Genomic DNA, 17201 nt, shown 5'->3' on the forward strand with positions numbered 1-17201 from the left:
ACAACAATCAAACCTATTATTATATTAATAGTATGAAAAATAGATTCATAGTCCTGTGGACAAGGATAGGCATTTTAATGTTAAAAAGTTCTATTAATACAAAATATCAGTTAATATACAATATGAGATGCATCATAGTCCTGTGAATTCAATAACAATTATATTATATTGTTTAATACAAAGCACACTGCTTCTAGCTTTCCTGAAGTCATTCAGGCCAAAGTGGGAACACACAAGCCCCATCATGTTGGAATGCGAAATTAAAGCAAGCATTGATGTCGTAAACTGTATATGGACTGGCAACACTCTGCTAAGAAAGCACTAGGCAGGAAGAAACCTGTTGTTCTGTTGGCACCAAATTATGGATGTATCAACAAGTGTATATATAATTTTAGATTAAAATAAAGTTCAGTTCTAAGTTAAAGGATTGCCTTATCATTGTTCCAACAAATGATGTTCAACTCAAAAAATTATTCTTTCTCTTTTAGTCAGCACTTTGTACACTGTGACAATACTAAATGATTAGTTAAGACAGTTGACATGTGCATTAGAAATCAGAAGTTAATAAGATTGGGAGATTTTTCATTAAAATTGTGTAGTTTTACAAAATAATTCTTATTTTTAATTGGAAACAAAGGAAACAATGTTTGTCTTAAACACACAATAAAATGGAGTTTTCTATTTGTTTTTAAAATAATAAAAAATTTTAATTAGCTAATGAACTAGATCATTTTAATAAAAAGAAAATTTTATGTTTACATTATATTTTAATTATTTATATAGATCTTGGAGTGTATGTTGATTCACAAGGTAAAAAGACAAGAGAACGTGAATTAATGTTTCCAGCAATACCAGTTGCTGTCAGTAAGTTATTCATTTATCATTACCATTGAATAATAGTAAATTTTCTATTAGTATGAATACAAGCAAACTCTTTTTATTAATTAAATAAACATTTTTTTTTTTTTTTTTTTTTTTTTTTTTTTTTTTTTGACTCAAACACATTATGCCTCCGAGAATTAGTATTTATTACTATGTTATAATTAAATAAACTGCTATTGGAAAGTTTTATTTTTTCATTTTATTATTATTATTTTTTTTTAATGTGATACAAAATAAATAATTTTGTAAATTGAGATGTTAAAATATACTATTTTCTACTTATTTTTTGAATTATATGAAATTAATATTTTTTCTAGGTGTTTCTGATGGTTATCTCTGCACTTATAGTGAAACTCATATAGATGTGTTTGAAATAGCTACTGGAGATTGGATTCAAACTATTAGTTTAAAAAAAGCAAAACCTTTATGTCGAACAGGGATTATTGGATTTGTTTTAGCTGCAGATCTTCCTCATATAATTTATCTTCATAATATTCATTTTCATGAAAATTTAATACGGGTTCCAGAACATGGAGGAGGACAACTTCGTGGTCGAACAGCTAAAGCTGTTCTTGCAAGAACAAGGCGTCGATTCTCAATGAGAGAGCCAGATAAAACAAATAAATCGTAAGAAATAATATGTATTTCATGTTATTTTTAATTATTCTATACTGTTAATTTATTGATTTTTATCAACAGTACTACAGATAGACGTTCACGAATTATTTCTGGGCCTACAAATTTCAATCATATTTCCCATATGGGACCTGGACAGGGTATACAGTTACAAAAACTTATAGATATTCCTAAGGTTAGTGTTTTTCATTTTTAATTTATATGTATAATTATATTTATTATAAAAAATTTATTTAAATTTAATGAGAATTAAAATAAGTAATAGTGTCTAAAACTAATTAAGTTTGTAGTTAGTATATTTAAATGTATTTTATTACCATATTTATCTTGTATATAATGGGATAAAAATATATATATTGTAGTTAAAATATTTTTTTAGAATAACTTGAATAAAAAGATGATTTATTATTCAAATGAAACAATCAGCATATTATTTATAATATAATATGACCATGTTTGACTTATATCATATACTTGTACCAAAAAAATTATGGTTAGTTGCAGGGATGATATGAAAAAGTAAATAATAATTTATTATTTAGTCTTCATATTTTGTTTGTTTGTGCATATGAAAATAATATTGACGCAGAGAAGTGTATGGAAAACCATTCAATCACATTTTGAAGGTAAAAATGTATCAGTAGTATAAAAAAATGTATACAACAAACTATTATTCATTTTTTAAATAATTGCATGTAAAGTGAGTTTTTTTTTAGTTGTATGAAATACTGAAGTGTGAAAACTCCTGTGTATGCAAAATATAATGAATGAAATTCATTTATTATTGCTTCAAGATAAATCCTGAAGCTCATCTTGAATATGATAAATTAGTCAACATATTTGAAAATAAGTTAAAAAATTGAGAAAATTTAATGAAGAAAAATTACTTTAAAATCATGCTATGGTTAAACTTTAACCTTAAGAAGAAATATGAGGGTTAATTAGTAAATAAGGTCTCCATTTTTATACAGTTAATTTGAGAAAAGATATAATACGCTCAAATTTCAAAAAATAGAAAAATTATTTACTTTAGTCAAATATTTATTTTTAACATAATCATCATTTAGAATGACACATTGTTTTAAACATTCAACCTATTTTTGCATTCCATACATAAAAAATTTTTCTAGCTTCTTCTTGATCCATTATCATGTAGCAACTTGAACTTGACAGCTTGAAAACATTGATTTTTCAATACCTTTAATTTTGGGAATAATCAGAAGTCTGGTAAGTTTTGGGCAGTAAGGAATGTTCAGAATAACTTGTAAATTCAGATTCTTTAAACATTTTTGCTGGTTTTTTTTCCATTCTGGCCTTACTCTGAAAATACATTTTATAAGGCTTCTTAATATATTGCTGAATTTAGTGCTCATAAGGTTTCAAACACTTCATTGAATTGTTTATTTGTCACTTTGCCAGCTCTATGTAAATAATTCCTTTTAAGGTTCCAAAACATTGTCAGCAAGATCTAAGCAAGGAAAGCAGTTTAGAACTTAACTTTTGGAGAATATTACATCAATGTTCAATGCAGAATGTAAGTCTTATCTTCTGCACTATAGTAATGATTAATAACTCATTACTAGTGATGATTTTCATTAGAAAATTGTCACTTTTGCAACAATAATGATCAAGGTGTTCTTGACAAACTTTTTCACTTGTTCTTTTATGGCATCTGTTAATTGTCACAGCACCTGGTGAAAATTTTTATTTAACTCAAAGACTGGATAGCATATGTTATTCTTTACTGGTTGATGTGTAGTTGAATGTCATAGCAAGAAATCTTTGGCTGTCACTGTTCAATTTGGAACCAAACATAAGAAAACTTGTACAGGAAAATTAACTCCATTTGTTGCACATTCATGGGTTTAATTTTAACAAATTAGTTCAAAATGTATTGTTTTGAAATATTTGATATGTCAAAAATATTCAAATTCAGTTGGAATAGTGACTTGTGTACATTAGGAAGTTGAAGCTGTCCTAAAACAGGACAAAAACATTCCTTTGTGAAAAATTTAAACAGTTGGCTACCTGAAAGTAAGCATTTTTATACAGATAACATCAACTCCAAGGTTCATTTAAAAATATGGAAATAAAATATTAAATTTATTTATAAACTTTCTTATTCATCACTAATGCACTTTCTTTGTGTTTTAATTGTTCTATTATTATTTATTGTTTATACTTTATTACTCTTTTTATCTCATTACTTTTGAATTTCTTTTTTTCAATTGAAAGATTATTTATGATAATTTGCACTCATTATACTAACACAGTAATGTAGAACAATTTTCAAATATAGTGGGATCACCAATTCTTCTTTGTGGTCATGTATACACTTTTTCATAGGCATTATTTTAAAAAAATAAATATTTTCAATACAGATTTAGTTGAAAAATCAATTGATTGTTAATCATAATCAACAAAAAAGGGGGATTAGTAGATCTATGTTTGTACATTAGAAATGTTATTCTAATATATACATAAAACAAATTATGCAAAAAAAAACAATAATTCTGAGAAAAAGAACTATGTTGCAGAATTTTTAAAATATGAATTTTTATATAAGGAAGTTAATGGTGAGCATCTATCATTTTGTAAAAATTTTGCAGGTTACAAGTTCTTAAAGACATACAGAAACAAGTTGTCCTTGAATGTATGCCAAATTTCATGGAAAAAAAGTACATAAAAAAAAGCCAATATTGTGTTTTTCAAAAGAAAATAGTCCAACTCCCTCAAATTTGATTAAAAACTTTTTTTTATTAATAAATTTAACTGACAATGCTTATAAAGATTGATTAATAGAAAAAAGCAAACAAATGCTGATACAGTATACATGGGGACAACACCCCTAAAAAGCTAATTGTTCACACAAAAGTGGATGGTTGAGAAATCTGATATTTTATATATTATATAAACTTACATACATAGGTTAGATTAAGATAGATTGCAGCCACCCACCTTCTTGCAAGTCACAATTGCGCCAAATTGCATTATGTATTATGTTTGCAGCTATTTTCTCCCAAAATTTGAGACGGAATTAAGTCCCCTTGTAATATTGTTTTCTATATGTAACATGATGATGTTAAATGAAGTTCAATCAATGAAGGGGTGAGTGAAAGGACAGGTTAAAATTCCAATTTACATACTTCTCCAATCCTAAAATGCATGCAATTTCTTTTCCCTTAATTTGAGGATGAGGTCAGTTCCTTTGCAACATTGTTTTCTATATTTGCATGGACAATAGAATGGGTGAGACAAAGGGGAGTTTGAAATTTCAATTTATGGAATTCTCACTTACATTATAATGTTATTTAATATTCTATTACTATACATTCAAAAATTGTTTATATAAATTACAGCAACTTGATACTTCAATATTGCCAAACAATCTGCTAGATTTTATCAAACTATTAAGGCTTTGTAATAATTAGAATTAAAACAATTTGATTAGAGGTAGATGATTAGGCTGCCATCTCCTGATAAATTTAATAACTAGAAATAAATTAATTTTTCTCTAATTATTAAATTTATAAGAAATTTTGGGTGTACTATAGATTACTATCTATGGAATTTTGGGACTGAGTATATATCTTAACTGAGAGGACCAAGACGAGTTCAACGGTACCTTACTTTTGGGCTGGAGGCAAAAAATAAGAAGGTTATCATATTTTTTTTCGGCGATCACGCGATGATTGGGAGTTGTGTCGCTATCTCCACTAAGCCTATCGCGTGGCCATATTGGCCATATATACCTTCAACAGTGGCAGATGATGATCCATGAGCACACTGATCGTCTACAGTTCAAGTTAAGTATTTTTTGCATATCCTCGCTAGTCAATCTCGGGGGCTACGGCCCCTTGGTCTCACTATTGCTCGCGGTCGGCTAGTACTACGAGCCGACCACGCTATTGCGATCAGGAGTCGCGATGCTTGAACAAAAGGGAAAAAAGGAACTGGCATTCAACTGTTCGTGTTCCCAACGGATTCCCCCCAGGAGGGGAACCATCGGCAGGCCGCCGATTGTTTAATGTCACTAGTTATTGATTCACGTAGTTCTTGAACAAAAGAAAAAAAAGGAAGTGGCGTTCGATTGTTTGTGCAATTTCTTGCCTTTCTGCGTGTTTTTTTTAAATTTGTTTGCAGACTTTACCGCAAGATGGCAGCACTAGCAACTACGGTGCTGTCTGTATAAAAGCATTAAAAAAGTGTGATAACTTTCTTATTTTTCGTCTCCGGTCCAAAAGTAGGGTATTGTTGAACTCATCTCAGTCTCCTCAGTTCAGATACATGCTCAAAGTCCCGAAATTCCATAGATAGTAATCAATAGTATCCCTGAAATTTTAATCATTTTAATAATCAGGGTTTATTAAATAACTTATTCTATAAATTCTGTGACCATGAGTGATTGGTATGGTTATATCCAAATTAATTAATTAGTAGCTCCAGAAGCAAAGATTGCACAGGGGTATGGGTAGCATAACTGGCAATGCAACTGCACAGCAAGCAGGAGAGTCTAAATAAATTTTAAAAATTAATTTATTTCTAATTATTAAATTTATGAAGAGATGGCAGCCTAACCGTCTATCTCTAATCAAATTGTATTGATTCTGATTATTAAATTAGTTACCCTTATATAGCCCAATAAAATCTAGCAGATTATTTGTCAAAAATTGTTTATTGTTTTATGTTTAAATGATTTTAAACTTTAAATTCTTTTATTCTTGAAAACTAAGATTTTATATTATGTTGTAAATTTTAAAACTATTTGTTCTATTTTATTTTTTTCTATTTTTATCTGAAAATGTCAGTTATGTATTATCATCAAAAGTACTTATAAATATATTTGTTTTTTAAACTCATTATGAATTCATTGTTTACTTCCATTCTTATTCCCACATTCTTATTTCCATTCTTATTGAATTCCCACAGCATTCAAGCAGTCAGTTTAGGCACTATCTGCCTATTTTTAGAAATTGTTTTATTATTATTAATTTTCATTAATTATTTTTTATTCAATTTTTGAATTATTATTTACAGTTTTTAATTATTCCATATAAAACTAATATTGTTTGCATAAAGAATTTATAGAATAAAGAACCGTGATTATTGAGTCTAAGAATTGTTGTTTATCTGAGAGTACGTGTGGATTATGTGATTGGGTAGGTTATATGCTGATTTTACTTGTGAGTTGCAAATATGAACTCACAAGCTTTTTCTTTGTCTAAAATTACTAAGAATGTCTCTAGAAAACATGAAAAATCATTTGTGTGCTGCAGACATATTTATTTGTCATTGTATTTATTTATTTTTTATTTTTTCAAAATTAGCAAATCACATACATAATAGCCTTCTAAACATCTTAACATATAAAATACATATACCAAAAAAAATTGTAAACATGCAGAACTAAAGAATCACTTAATCCTCTTGCAAACCTTGTAACCAGTGCTGTCAAAGTTCGTACGCAAACGTTTTCGGCCCCTCACTAGGTCCTTCTTTAAGCTATACTCTTTTTTTTTACCATTATATCGAAGAATATCCACTTTCCGGATTCGAAGATTAAGTTGTTTCACCCCAGTGTGTATAGGTGAAAGAACTAAAGAAATAAAGTGCCCATGGAAAGGGGATAATGTACTTGCTGTGCCATAGTGTAGTTTTGAATTAGTGGTCACATACACTATACAAAAGTCTACAAAACATTAGACCTTACGAACACTTGTCACATAGTGAAGAAATTCTTAAATATAGATACATTTACAAACAATATACAAATAACATTTTTTTTGTGGGTATGCTTGACTTTGGTCTAGTGTAGTACCAATATTAGTCACCAATATCAGCTGAGTAGGACATAATTCACCAACACCACCATACTAACAAATAATAATAATAACAAATGCTAAAATAAACAAGACAAAAATGTTAAATGTCAATAATAATCAAGGATATGGGTTAAAGATCTCTTACCGTAGCTTTATTGTAAGGAACTAACAAATAACAAATGAGTTAGCTTCTGAAAAATTCTCTGAGAGTTGTTATTAATATATAGAAAAGAGAAATTACCAGTAATTTATCAGTTTTATGTTTTTACCATGTTTCGTTCGTACTTTTAAAATTGGTTTGTTATAGCTAAGAGTTCATTAAAAGTGAACATTACTGTACTTTTAAACACAACCCCCTGCCAAAAATATTAGATTACCCTTCAAACAAACCAGAGTTCAAATGTCTTTCTGGAATAAATTAAAATTTGCACCATTGTATGTTATTTGAAATCATCTACAAGAAAATTTGTTAATAAATATTCAAAAGATGATAACCATCTGTTCATAATTGTTCATTTTCCTGCTGGATCTTGTACTAATCAAAATTAAATAAATTTCTTTTGACTTATTGGTCTGTTTTTCTATTACCAGTATGTGAGAATTTGTCAGTTACAAACTTTCACATTTGTCACTTGTATCTTTGTTACTTTCTGATGTTGATATATGTACAGAACAAAGCATATCTGACGGTCCATGAGTGGAAAGATTGGGTTTATGAACAATTGGCTTAATGGTAGATGAAAATTAGAATATGAAATAGCCTTTCTAATTTTGATGTTGAATTCTTTCACATTTATCAAAGTAGCAGTCTTATTTGACTTCTTGATTCATGTTATACAAATGGAATTACAAAATGAAGACACTTCAGCTGATTTTTGTTTCATTTTTTCATTATTCTGCCCATCTATAATAGACTATATGCTGTCCTTATGGCTTGTTTTTCTTACCTTAGTTTCATGTCAAAATATGTGATTCAATCAAAAATGAACTGCTTATTCAGTAATAGCATGAAGTCCAGTCTTTTTGCCATGAGGGATTTCCACCTTATGCGTTTGTGCACCAGTTTGCTATGTGGTATTGAGTTTTCAAACTGAAACACTTGCTACATGAAATTTCATAAAGTTGTGTTAGTGTAGTGCTAAGATTCAAGAATGGATGAAAATTTAGCAAAGAGCAAATATTAAATTTTGCATTAAACTTTGGATATCTCCCATTGAGACCCTTGAAATGTTTTGGAGGCCTATGGCAACAAGATCATAGGCTGAAGACTGTGTTTTGACTGTCACTCATGTTTTTAAAAAAGATCAAATGTTACTTTAGAGCAATGAAAAGCCTGGATTATTGCACACCAGCACCAAAAGCATTGAAGAAATTCAAATTTTGTTTGTTATGATCATTAAATTATCCTTCAAGAAGTTGCTAGCACCATTGTTATTTCATTTTGGTACTACTCAGGTGATCATAACATAATCTGGGCATGATTGCATTTGTCAGATTCATTCTGTCTGTTGACTCAAGGCCAGAAAACCATCAGGTCAACATTTACAAAGATCTCTGGAAACAGATCACTGATGACCCTACCTTAATGATTTTTGGGTTGTTGACCATAACTCTAAGCCCAAACTGTAGTTGTCTCAGTGGAAGAGACCACAATCTCCAAGATCCAATAAGGAAAGACAAGTCAGGAGTGCAACAAAGCTTTTTTGATTTTTTTTTTTATCATAACGGTATTGTGTACTAGGAATTTGTTCTTACTGGTCAAACAATGAATTCAGGCTTTTTCTGTGATACTTTAAAGCAGTTGCACAATTAACAATACTTTCAAGTCTGTTACCAGTATTGTTAATTTACTGCACTCCGGTGTTGAGTTTGTGACAGTTACACAATGATGTTTGCTACAAAAAGCCTAAACTATAATGCAACTAAACTTTCTTCCTTCATCACAGAATGCTCCTGCAAACACATTCTTCAAAACATGAGCATTTTTGGCAGAAAATAACATGAAAGGACAACTTTTTCCCCCATCCTCATTACTCACCAGATTTGGCTCCTTGTAACTTGTCTTTGTTCTCCAGTATGAAATTGAAGCTCAAGGGGCTGAATTTCAAATTAGTTAAGGAAATCTAAGTTAAATCACAACAAATACTTCAGAACTTACAAGAAGAAACTTTCAAGGAGCATTTGAGGCAAGGCAGAAATGAGCAGGATGGCAGCAAAATTTTAATTAAGTGAAAAATATTTACAGACAAAATATGATTTCTTTTGATTATATCTCATAATGTGCTTTTCTAATAGATTATGTTATACTTTATTGTGTGTTTTTTGCCATAAAACTACCTATTGCTTGTGATGAAAAATACATATCAAAATAGTTCATTTAATTATTCCCTTCTCATATAACCCTTGGTAAGTAGACTGATTTGTAATAATAAGAATCCTTATTGATTTGTTAGAAAAATCAGGAGTGTATTCTTAATTTTTTTCAACAAGTCTCTCTTATAAATAACATTTCTAATTTTTTGGAGTAGACAAAGTTTAGACTGAAATGCAGTTATTCCAACCTCCAACCTTTACAAATTCCATCTTGCTATTTATACAGGAAACTTTACAAATCTTTAACACAAGTCCATGTAATTTTCCAACTTTAGTTTTCTATTTCATTATTTTTTTAAAAATTCAACTGTTACTGTTTGTGTCTTTATTTATTATTGTTGTTTTTATTTTGCTAAATATTTCCTATCACAGACTATCTGTAAATCTGAAATTATTGTAACAGTAACTTAACCTTGCATACATTTCTGGCTGCAAAAATACATTGTAAAGTACACAGTGCAAACGTTTTTGATCTCATTTAATCCAAGTTCAGGCTTCTATAGAAGATTTGCATTGCAAGTCAAATACTCTAGTTTCTGGAAATTTTTTTAAAATTTGGCCATCCACATTCCAAACAATTCCAAACAAAAGCATATTTAGAACTAAACATTTCTCTTATAACATTAATGTTCTTAAATATTTTTGGCATTAATAAACATAATAAATTGCAACAAGAATTAATAAAATAAATTGTAGAAAAATTTTTCCTAAGAGCATCCTACTCCTCATTCCCCTATTATTGTGTATTGGGTTATCAATGAAAGATTTCCAGGCCATGAGAATGAATTCAGCATCTCTGCCATTTATAAAAGCTCACATCATAGGAAATGTATAAATGGCAAAGATGCTGAATTTATTACTACGGCTTGGAAATCTCTCATTGATAACCCAGTATACAATAATAAGGGGACAATGTAGTAGGATGTTCTTATAAAAAATTTTTCATCATTTATTTTATTAATTCCTGTTGCAATTTATTATGTTTATTAATGCCAAAAATATTTAAGAACATTAATGTTATAAGAGAAATGTTTAGTTCTAAATATGCTTTTGTTTGGAATTGTTTGGAATGTGGATGGCCAAATTTTAAAAAAATTTCCAGAAACTAGAGTATTTGACTTGCAATGCAAATCTTTTATAGAAGCCTGAAGCTGGTCACTAAACGGGGCCAAAAACATGTGCACTGTGTATTTTACAATGTTTTTATTGTGGATGGAAATGTGTGTAAGGTTAATGTAAGTTACTGTTAAATATTTCCTATGTATATAAAACAGGGAAGGGCAGCTCAGGTCCCTTGGGCCACATGCAGTCACATTAATATTTTTTGCGGCCCGTGTCGCATGAAATATGTATAAATATATCAATTTTCCAGCTTAAGGAAGTGTGCAGAAAAAATTCAAACATTATTTTCTACAACTTATGGGTGTGAATAGTTTATCCCACAATGAATTTAGTAAAAATTAAAACAAGAAACCAGCTTAACAGACACATCAAAATTAATTTAAAACTAACAGTAACTAATATTTAACCAAATATTTCCAATATATTATGTTTACATCAGTTCCAGAAGCTAAATTAAGTATACCTATTCTAATACAACGAACTTCCTAACACACTGTAAAATCAGACTCACTTCTAATTTATAATTATATATGAATAAATAATTGTGATTTACCAGCATTTTTTTCCCCTCTTTTATCTTGTATGTGGCCTGTGTCAGTTCAAAAGTTTTGAAATGTGGCTCTTACATAGAAAAAGGTTGCCCATCCCTGATATAAAATAAAGTATTTGTATATCTTGTCATAATTTTTATATATCATTTTTATCATTTTAAAATACTTTATCTAATTATCATATTTACATTTATTTAGTAATTCTTAAACAATCTTTTTAAATTTAACATAGTATTTTTTTTTTAAATCTGACAATGACAACATTAATTATTTGAAAGTACTTTAAATAATGTAATGTTGTCATTGTCAGATTTTTATATTTTATTGTATCAATTAAAGTTAATTAACATCAAAAGATGTTTTTCACTTAATTTGTTTTGATAACATTTCAATAATAGTCAACTGGAGAAATTGTAAAAAATTACCATAAGACAGATATACAATGCTATGTGTTTTCTATGAGCTATACTCATATTGATTAGCCCTAAATTTAAATTTAGCTTTTCTGTTTAAACTTCATGATCCATTAAAATATTTTGCAAATTCAAAGAATAATGAGTACAAATAAATTATATAATTAAGAATAAATTTGATTAAACTCTTTATTTACTTTTGTTGTATGGGTTTTATTTCTTTACTATAAAAAGTATTTATGTAAACATCCTTTTTATGTTCAGCATGATTGAATTAGTAAAAAAAAATTTTTATAACCTTATATTTACAGAAACCTCATCAGATTATGATGACAATGATGATGAATTTACATTTCAAATGTATTCAAAATTACATGATGAGAGTGAAAAGTTTTATTTTTATAATTTTGTCTGAAACAAAATTATTTGAATGAGAATAATAAATATTACCATCAGAAAGTTTCAAAATATTTATTACAATAATTTTATAGGTTTCATAATTTCACAAATAATATATATTTAAATGCTGAAAACATAAAAGAATAGTTCTAATAAGCAAAATTTTAAGCACTGTAAAATTTCAAATAGATATTATTACCATTTGTAAATTTATGTAAAGAAATCTAATTTAATACACTGGTTAAAATATTTAGGGGAGTATGTACTGCTCTCATTGAGGAGTGTCAAAGAATTTCCTAACACCTCATCAGCAACCTCATCAATTCCGAGTCACACAAATGCGCAGTACTTGTGGCCATTCACAAAAGTCAAACATCCTACCAAAGTCAGCATAATATTCTAAAAATCATTTGTTCTAGTTGTGCAGATGCACATATTGTTGATCAGAATATTGCAACAAGTACAATAAATGGAAACATAACAATTCAGCTCAAATGCATATTTTTTTTACATATACTGTATATTTTATTGTATATTGCATAACACTAACATCTGACATTCAGAATTGTTTATCATAAATGATTTTTTATGCTACATCACTTGATCTCCAAATTTTTTTACTAGTGCAGTTTTCATTATTCAGTTAAATTATTTATAGTATTTCCTAGTTAAAATTGTAAATTTGAAAATTGATGATATTTATGATATTTATTTTATTTCTTTTTTAGTAATAATAGTACATTAGTTTGTACAATGTGATAAAAATAGTTTTAAAAAATAATAATTATATGAAGATTATTACATTTTTTTTGCTATAATCTAATAGGCTCAACAGATTGTATCAAATCAAGATGATAAAATGCAACAAACAAAACAAGTTATTAGTAAAGTCAGTAATCAAAAAAGTCATCCAGTTACAGAATTACACCAAGTAATGAATACAGTTCATCAGGCCTCTAATGGTATGTTCTGATTGTGTTTTTAAAATTTTCAGATTCATTTTAGCAATATTTTTTTTTTTTTAAGATTCTGCAAAATAAAAATATCTACAATAATCACAATATTGTTTTTTAAAGGATATTATATAACAGATTTAGATAATAATTATGTAAGTTTTGAAAAACTGTATATTAAACAGTATCAAACAATTTAATAAAACCTATTTGTAAGAAGTTTGAATATTTAAAAAATACACATAAACTTCTTAGAGCCTATATAGCAGAAAGAATAAAGAAAAAAAACATACACGTATTATACCATGCAAAATTATAATTATATATAATATATTCATTATCAAAATATAATTATTATTAATAAAGTATTTTCAGGTAACTATATTAGAATTTTGAAATTATTTTTTAATAAAATGAATAAAATTTAAATTTTGAATTTATTCCTTCTAAATTTCTTTATTTCATGAAATTTTCTATTTATTTCTTAAATGAATACAATAAACAGTAAAAAATTAATAGGCAAATAAATTTGAACTCATTTAATGTTTTTGGACCTAAATGAAACATCTTGAAAGAACATTTAAGAAAAACCTAAATATGTTTGATGTCAAACCTAAATTTTAAATGAACTATGCATGAAACATCCATTGGCTTCTTTATTTTTGAAATTACAGTGGGTGATTGGTTAACAAACAGTTCGGTTAATGAACAAATTGGATAACAAACACTGTCATGAAAGATCTTTATGTTCGGACAACAAACACATGTTCGGATAATGAACACCTCAGAGAACAAACACAATAAGATAAGAAGCGACGTAAAATAATGAATACTGATTGGTATTCCCATGTCTTCAGGCAACAATTCAAAATTTTTCGGAGCGCGAGAGACGGCAATATATACTGATTGGATAGTATTCCTCCAAACTTTGAAACTCCCTTGTAATTCCAACCTTTTATTTTTCTCACAGAAACAGTTCTTTTATAGTATTCGTGAGACTGTTAGGCAGGCACTCATTAAATTTTGCATCTTTTTTTTTTTTGAAAGGTGAGAGTATAATAGCAAAGGTAGAGAGTTGGCAGCAGATGTCTGATATTGCTGGGTAGTATGGCTTGAACAGGTCTACAGTAGGCTGCAATTTAATCTTATCTAAGAAAGATACAGTATAATCAAGAAGACTCAAGCAGCTTAAGGAGTAACAAAAATCACATCTGAGAAATAAAGAATATTGAAGAGCTCATAATGGAACCTGAAACTGATCTGACAACAGAAGAACACGAAGAAACTTGGCGAGATATGTTTTCTTCTGAAAAATAGGATTAATGCTGATATCTGCTATTAAAGATCTTTTGAAGAAGTGAGAGGATCTCAGAACAATGGTCTTAGAATGGCATCCAAACCAGGTTGAGATTAATAGGCTTGGGGATCTTTACAATTACAATGCTATTAATTACTTCTGAAAAATCCTAAAGAGAGAAAAGCAATTGATATTAGACAGATTCCTTAACCCTCACAAATGGAAAAAACATGACTAATAAAAATGCAAAATTATGTATATATGTATTTTTTATTATTACATATAAATAAACATTGTAAGAAAGTGTATGTATATATATATTTGGGGGGTCTCCAGAATGAATTAATCAAATTCCCATAAAAACCTATGGTAAATCTATAATCAGTTAACAAACAATTCGGATAGCAAACGAACAAAGTCTTGGAACAGATTATGTTTGTTAACCGATCACCCACTGTATTTATCAATATGACATAACATCATGCAGGAATGATACACCAGTTTCAAGACTCTATCAAATCTAACGATTGGACATTAGTTTGGGATAAAAGAGGATGTGTGTGGAACACCAAAAGGATGGGGGTACAGCAGAGTTAAGAAAAGAGCAGAAACCTATCAATGGAGAGAAGAGAAAAATTGAAAGAGATAATGAAGATCAAGAGATTTGAGGGACAACACCAGAGATTGGGAATTTGATTTAACTGTTGTTTACCTTTGCTCATTACCAACTATCAATTATCTGAGTGATATCACCAAGCTTTATCAAAATCAAAACTTAATAAGTTACTCTGTAAAATGACACAGTGATGGAATTTTATACTTGTTGATTATCTATTAAAACAGAAGTTGTACAGATAATTTCGAACATTCTGTATAAATGAATCAAAATGGGAGATCAAATATAAAGGGTGAAAAATAAATATAGTGTCATACACCTTGACATAGCAGTTTCTGTTAGAAAATCTCATACACATACTTATACACATTCTATATAGCATTTCAGCATCCTTAGCATTTATAGACTTAGCTGTTTTGGAAGATACATAAATTTTCAATTGTCAAGACCATTATGTTACGAGCTGGATGTAATAATCTAGCTCAGTGATTTCCAAACTGTTTTGAACCTTGGCCCCCTTGATTCCATAAACTTATACCCAATGTCCTGACCAAACAATCCCTTTCATCCATTAAAGCAGATGAGAAGAAACATTGCATTTAATGGTTTACTAATATTAAGAACAATGTACAGTAAGGACACAAAGTGTGAAGTTCATAGAAAAGTTTGGCTAAGGATATTTCTAAGCCTTTCTCACAGAAGGAAAACATGTTAAGGGCATTGGGGGTATGGCTAGAGGGTGTTGTCTCAACGAGGCACTGTCACACATCTTGCAGGATTGCAGCCATTCTTCTGTTATTTTAACAGAAGAATGGCTGCAATCCTGCAAGATGTCATCAACTGAATTTTCTCTCTTGGCTTTCTTTTGCAGACTTGTTTCTTGAGGAATAGTTATAAATCTTCTGTATGGTTCATATCTGGAGAATTGGGCAACCAGTCAATAATCTGGACATTATAGTTTCTTAACTATGAAACAGTGCAAGCAGTAGTCTGGGCTTTAGCACCGTCCTGTTGAAGTAGGAAGCCATCTTCAGGAGCTAATCAGTTGAGAGACTGGAGAAGGGTGGTGTTTAACAGTCTCTGGTAGTCAACTGCCTATAATGTCAATTCATAAGTAACCATATTAACTATGCTGCAACATGGAAACATTCCCTATTTGCATCTTAAGTGAAAACTTAACTTGCTGTTTGATGCAACTTTTCTTCAGACTTTCATTTGGCATTCCGATGATCCTGCATCCAGTATTTCCATAAAAGACCTCAAAAAGCAACTAGTTAGGCCATGTTATTTGACACCAATCTTGATCAGTCCAATGTAGATGATCTTTAGCCCAATGATACTGCTTCTTTTCCTGGGCCTTCATTAGCAAGGGCTTACACTTAACTTTATACGACCTTTAGTCATTTGCTTTTAGCCTTTTAGTGGCCATTTTGACAGAAACTAACTTATCAATCTTTTCTCTCCATAGCACTGCAGCTTTTGTGTATGTTCCTGGTCACTGAGCCTTGATTTTTCAGATAAGCATGCAATCTTCTTTATCCAATGAAGTCTTTTGTCTTCCATATCTTATCTTCTCTTCACACAATGGATCCAGTGAAATTGTAGTGTTTAAGGAAGGACCATACTGAGGATTCAGGAATAGAGGTTTCTCCTAATTTCTCTTATTGACATACCAGCTAAACATTTTTCAACAATCTTCCCCCTGATTTCAAGAGATGGTGTCAATTTTTCCATGTTTGGCAGTAGAAATGACTGACATTTGGACCTGTTGGACATTGATGCATTCATTGGTCACGATGCACAGCATATTGCTAGTAAAAAAAATTACGGGGAATGACAGGATATCTACCATTGCCAGTACTCTGCAAACTTCAAGACCAGTGCTTTTATTACATGCAAATCCTTTTCACATGACCTCTGCAGAAATTCTTGAACTTCATCTCGATTTTTTTGTAACAAAAACATTTCTTTTCCTGATTTGCATGGACTCACATCCTCAATAATGATGCTTTTTCATAAATAAACAAAACATTTTCTGACATGGGTGCACAAATTTATAGGATGGGAAAGTATATTTAATAGAGAAATAACTATCTCAATTATATAAAAAAAATCTTCTGAAGTTGTATACTTACCA

General features: G+C 29.3%; 1 protein-coding gene across 7 annotated transcripts in view; it reads left to right on the forward strand.

The window, feature by feature from the left end:
- The window catches only part of LOC136969637 (serine/threonine-protein kinase Genghis Khan-like), a 190014-nt gene that overhangs the window by 137539 nt on the left and 35274 nt on the right, over nt 1-17201 (forward strand). For all 7 annotated transcript variants that reach the window (XM_067263897.1, XM_067263901.1, XM_067263898.1 and 4 more), the window contains 4 exons: nt 784-864; nt 1200-1509; nt 1582-1693; nt 13025-13160. In XM_067263897.1, the coding sequence (XP_067119998.1) occupies nt 784-864; nt 1200-1509; nt 1582-1693; nt 13025-13160 (639 nt within the window). The remainder of the gene's footprint in view (nt 1-783; nt 865-1199; nt 1510-1581; nt 1694-13024; nt 13161-17201) is intronic.

The sequence above is a fragment of the Centruroides vittatus genome, unplaced genomic scaffold (genome assembly GCF_030686945.1).
Source record: "Centruroides vittatus isolate TY-2023 unplaced genomic scaffold, ASM3068694v2 contig_18, whole genome shotgun sequence".
Classification (NCBI taxonomy): Eukaryota; Metazoa; Arthropoda; class Arachnida; order Scorpiones; family Buthidae; genus Centruroides; species Centruroides vittatus.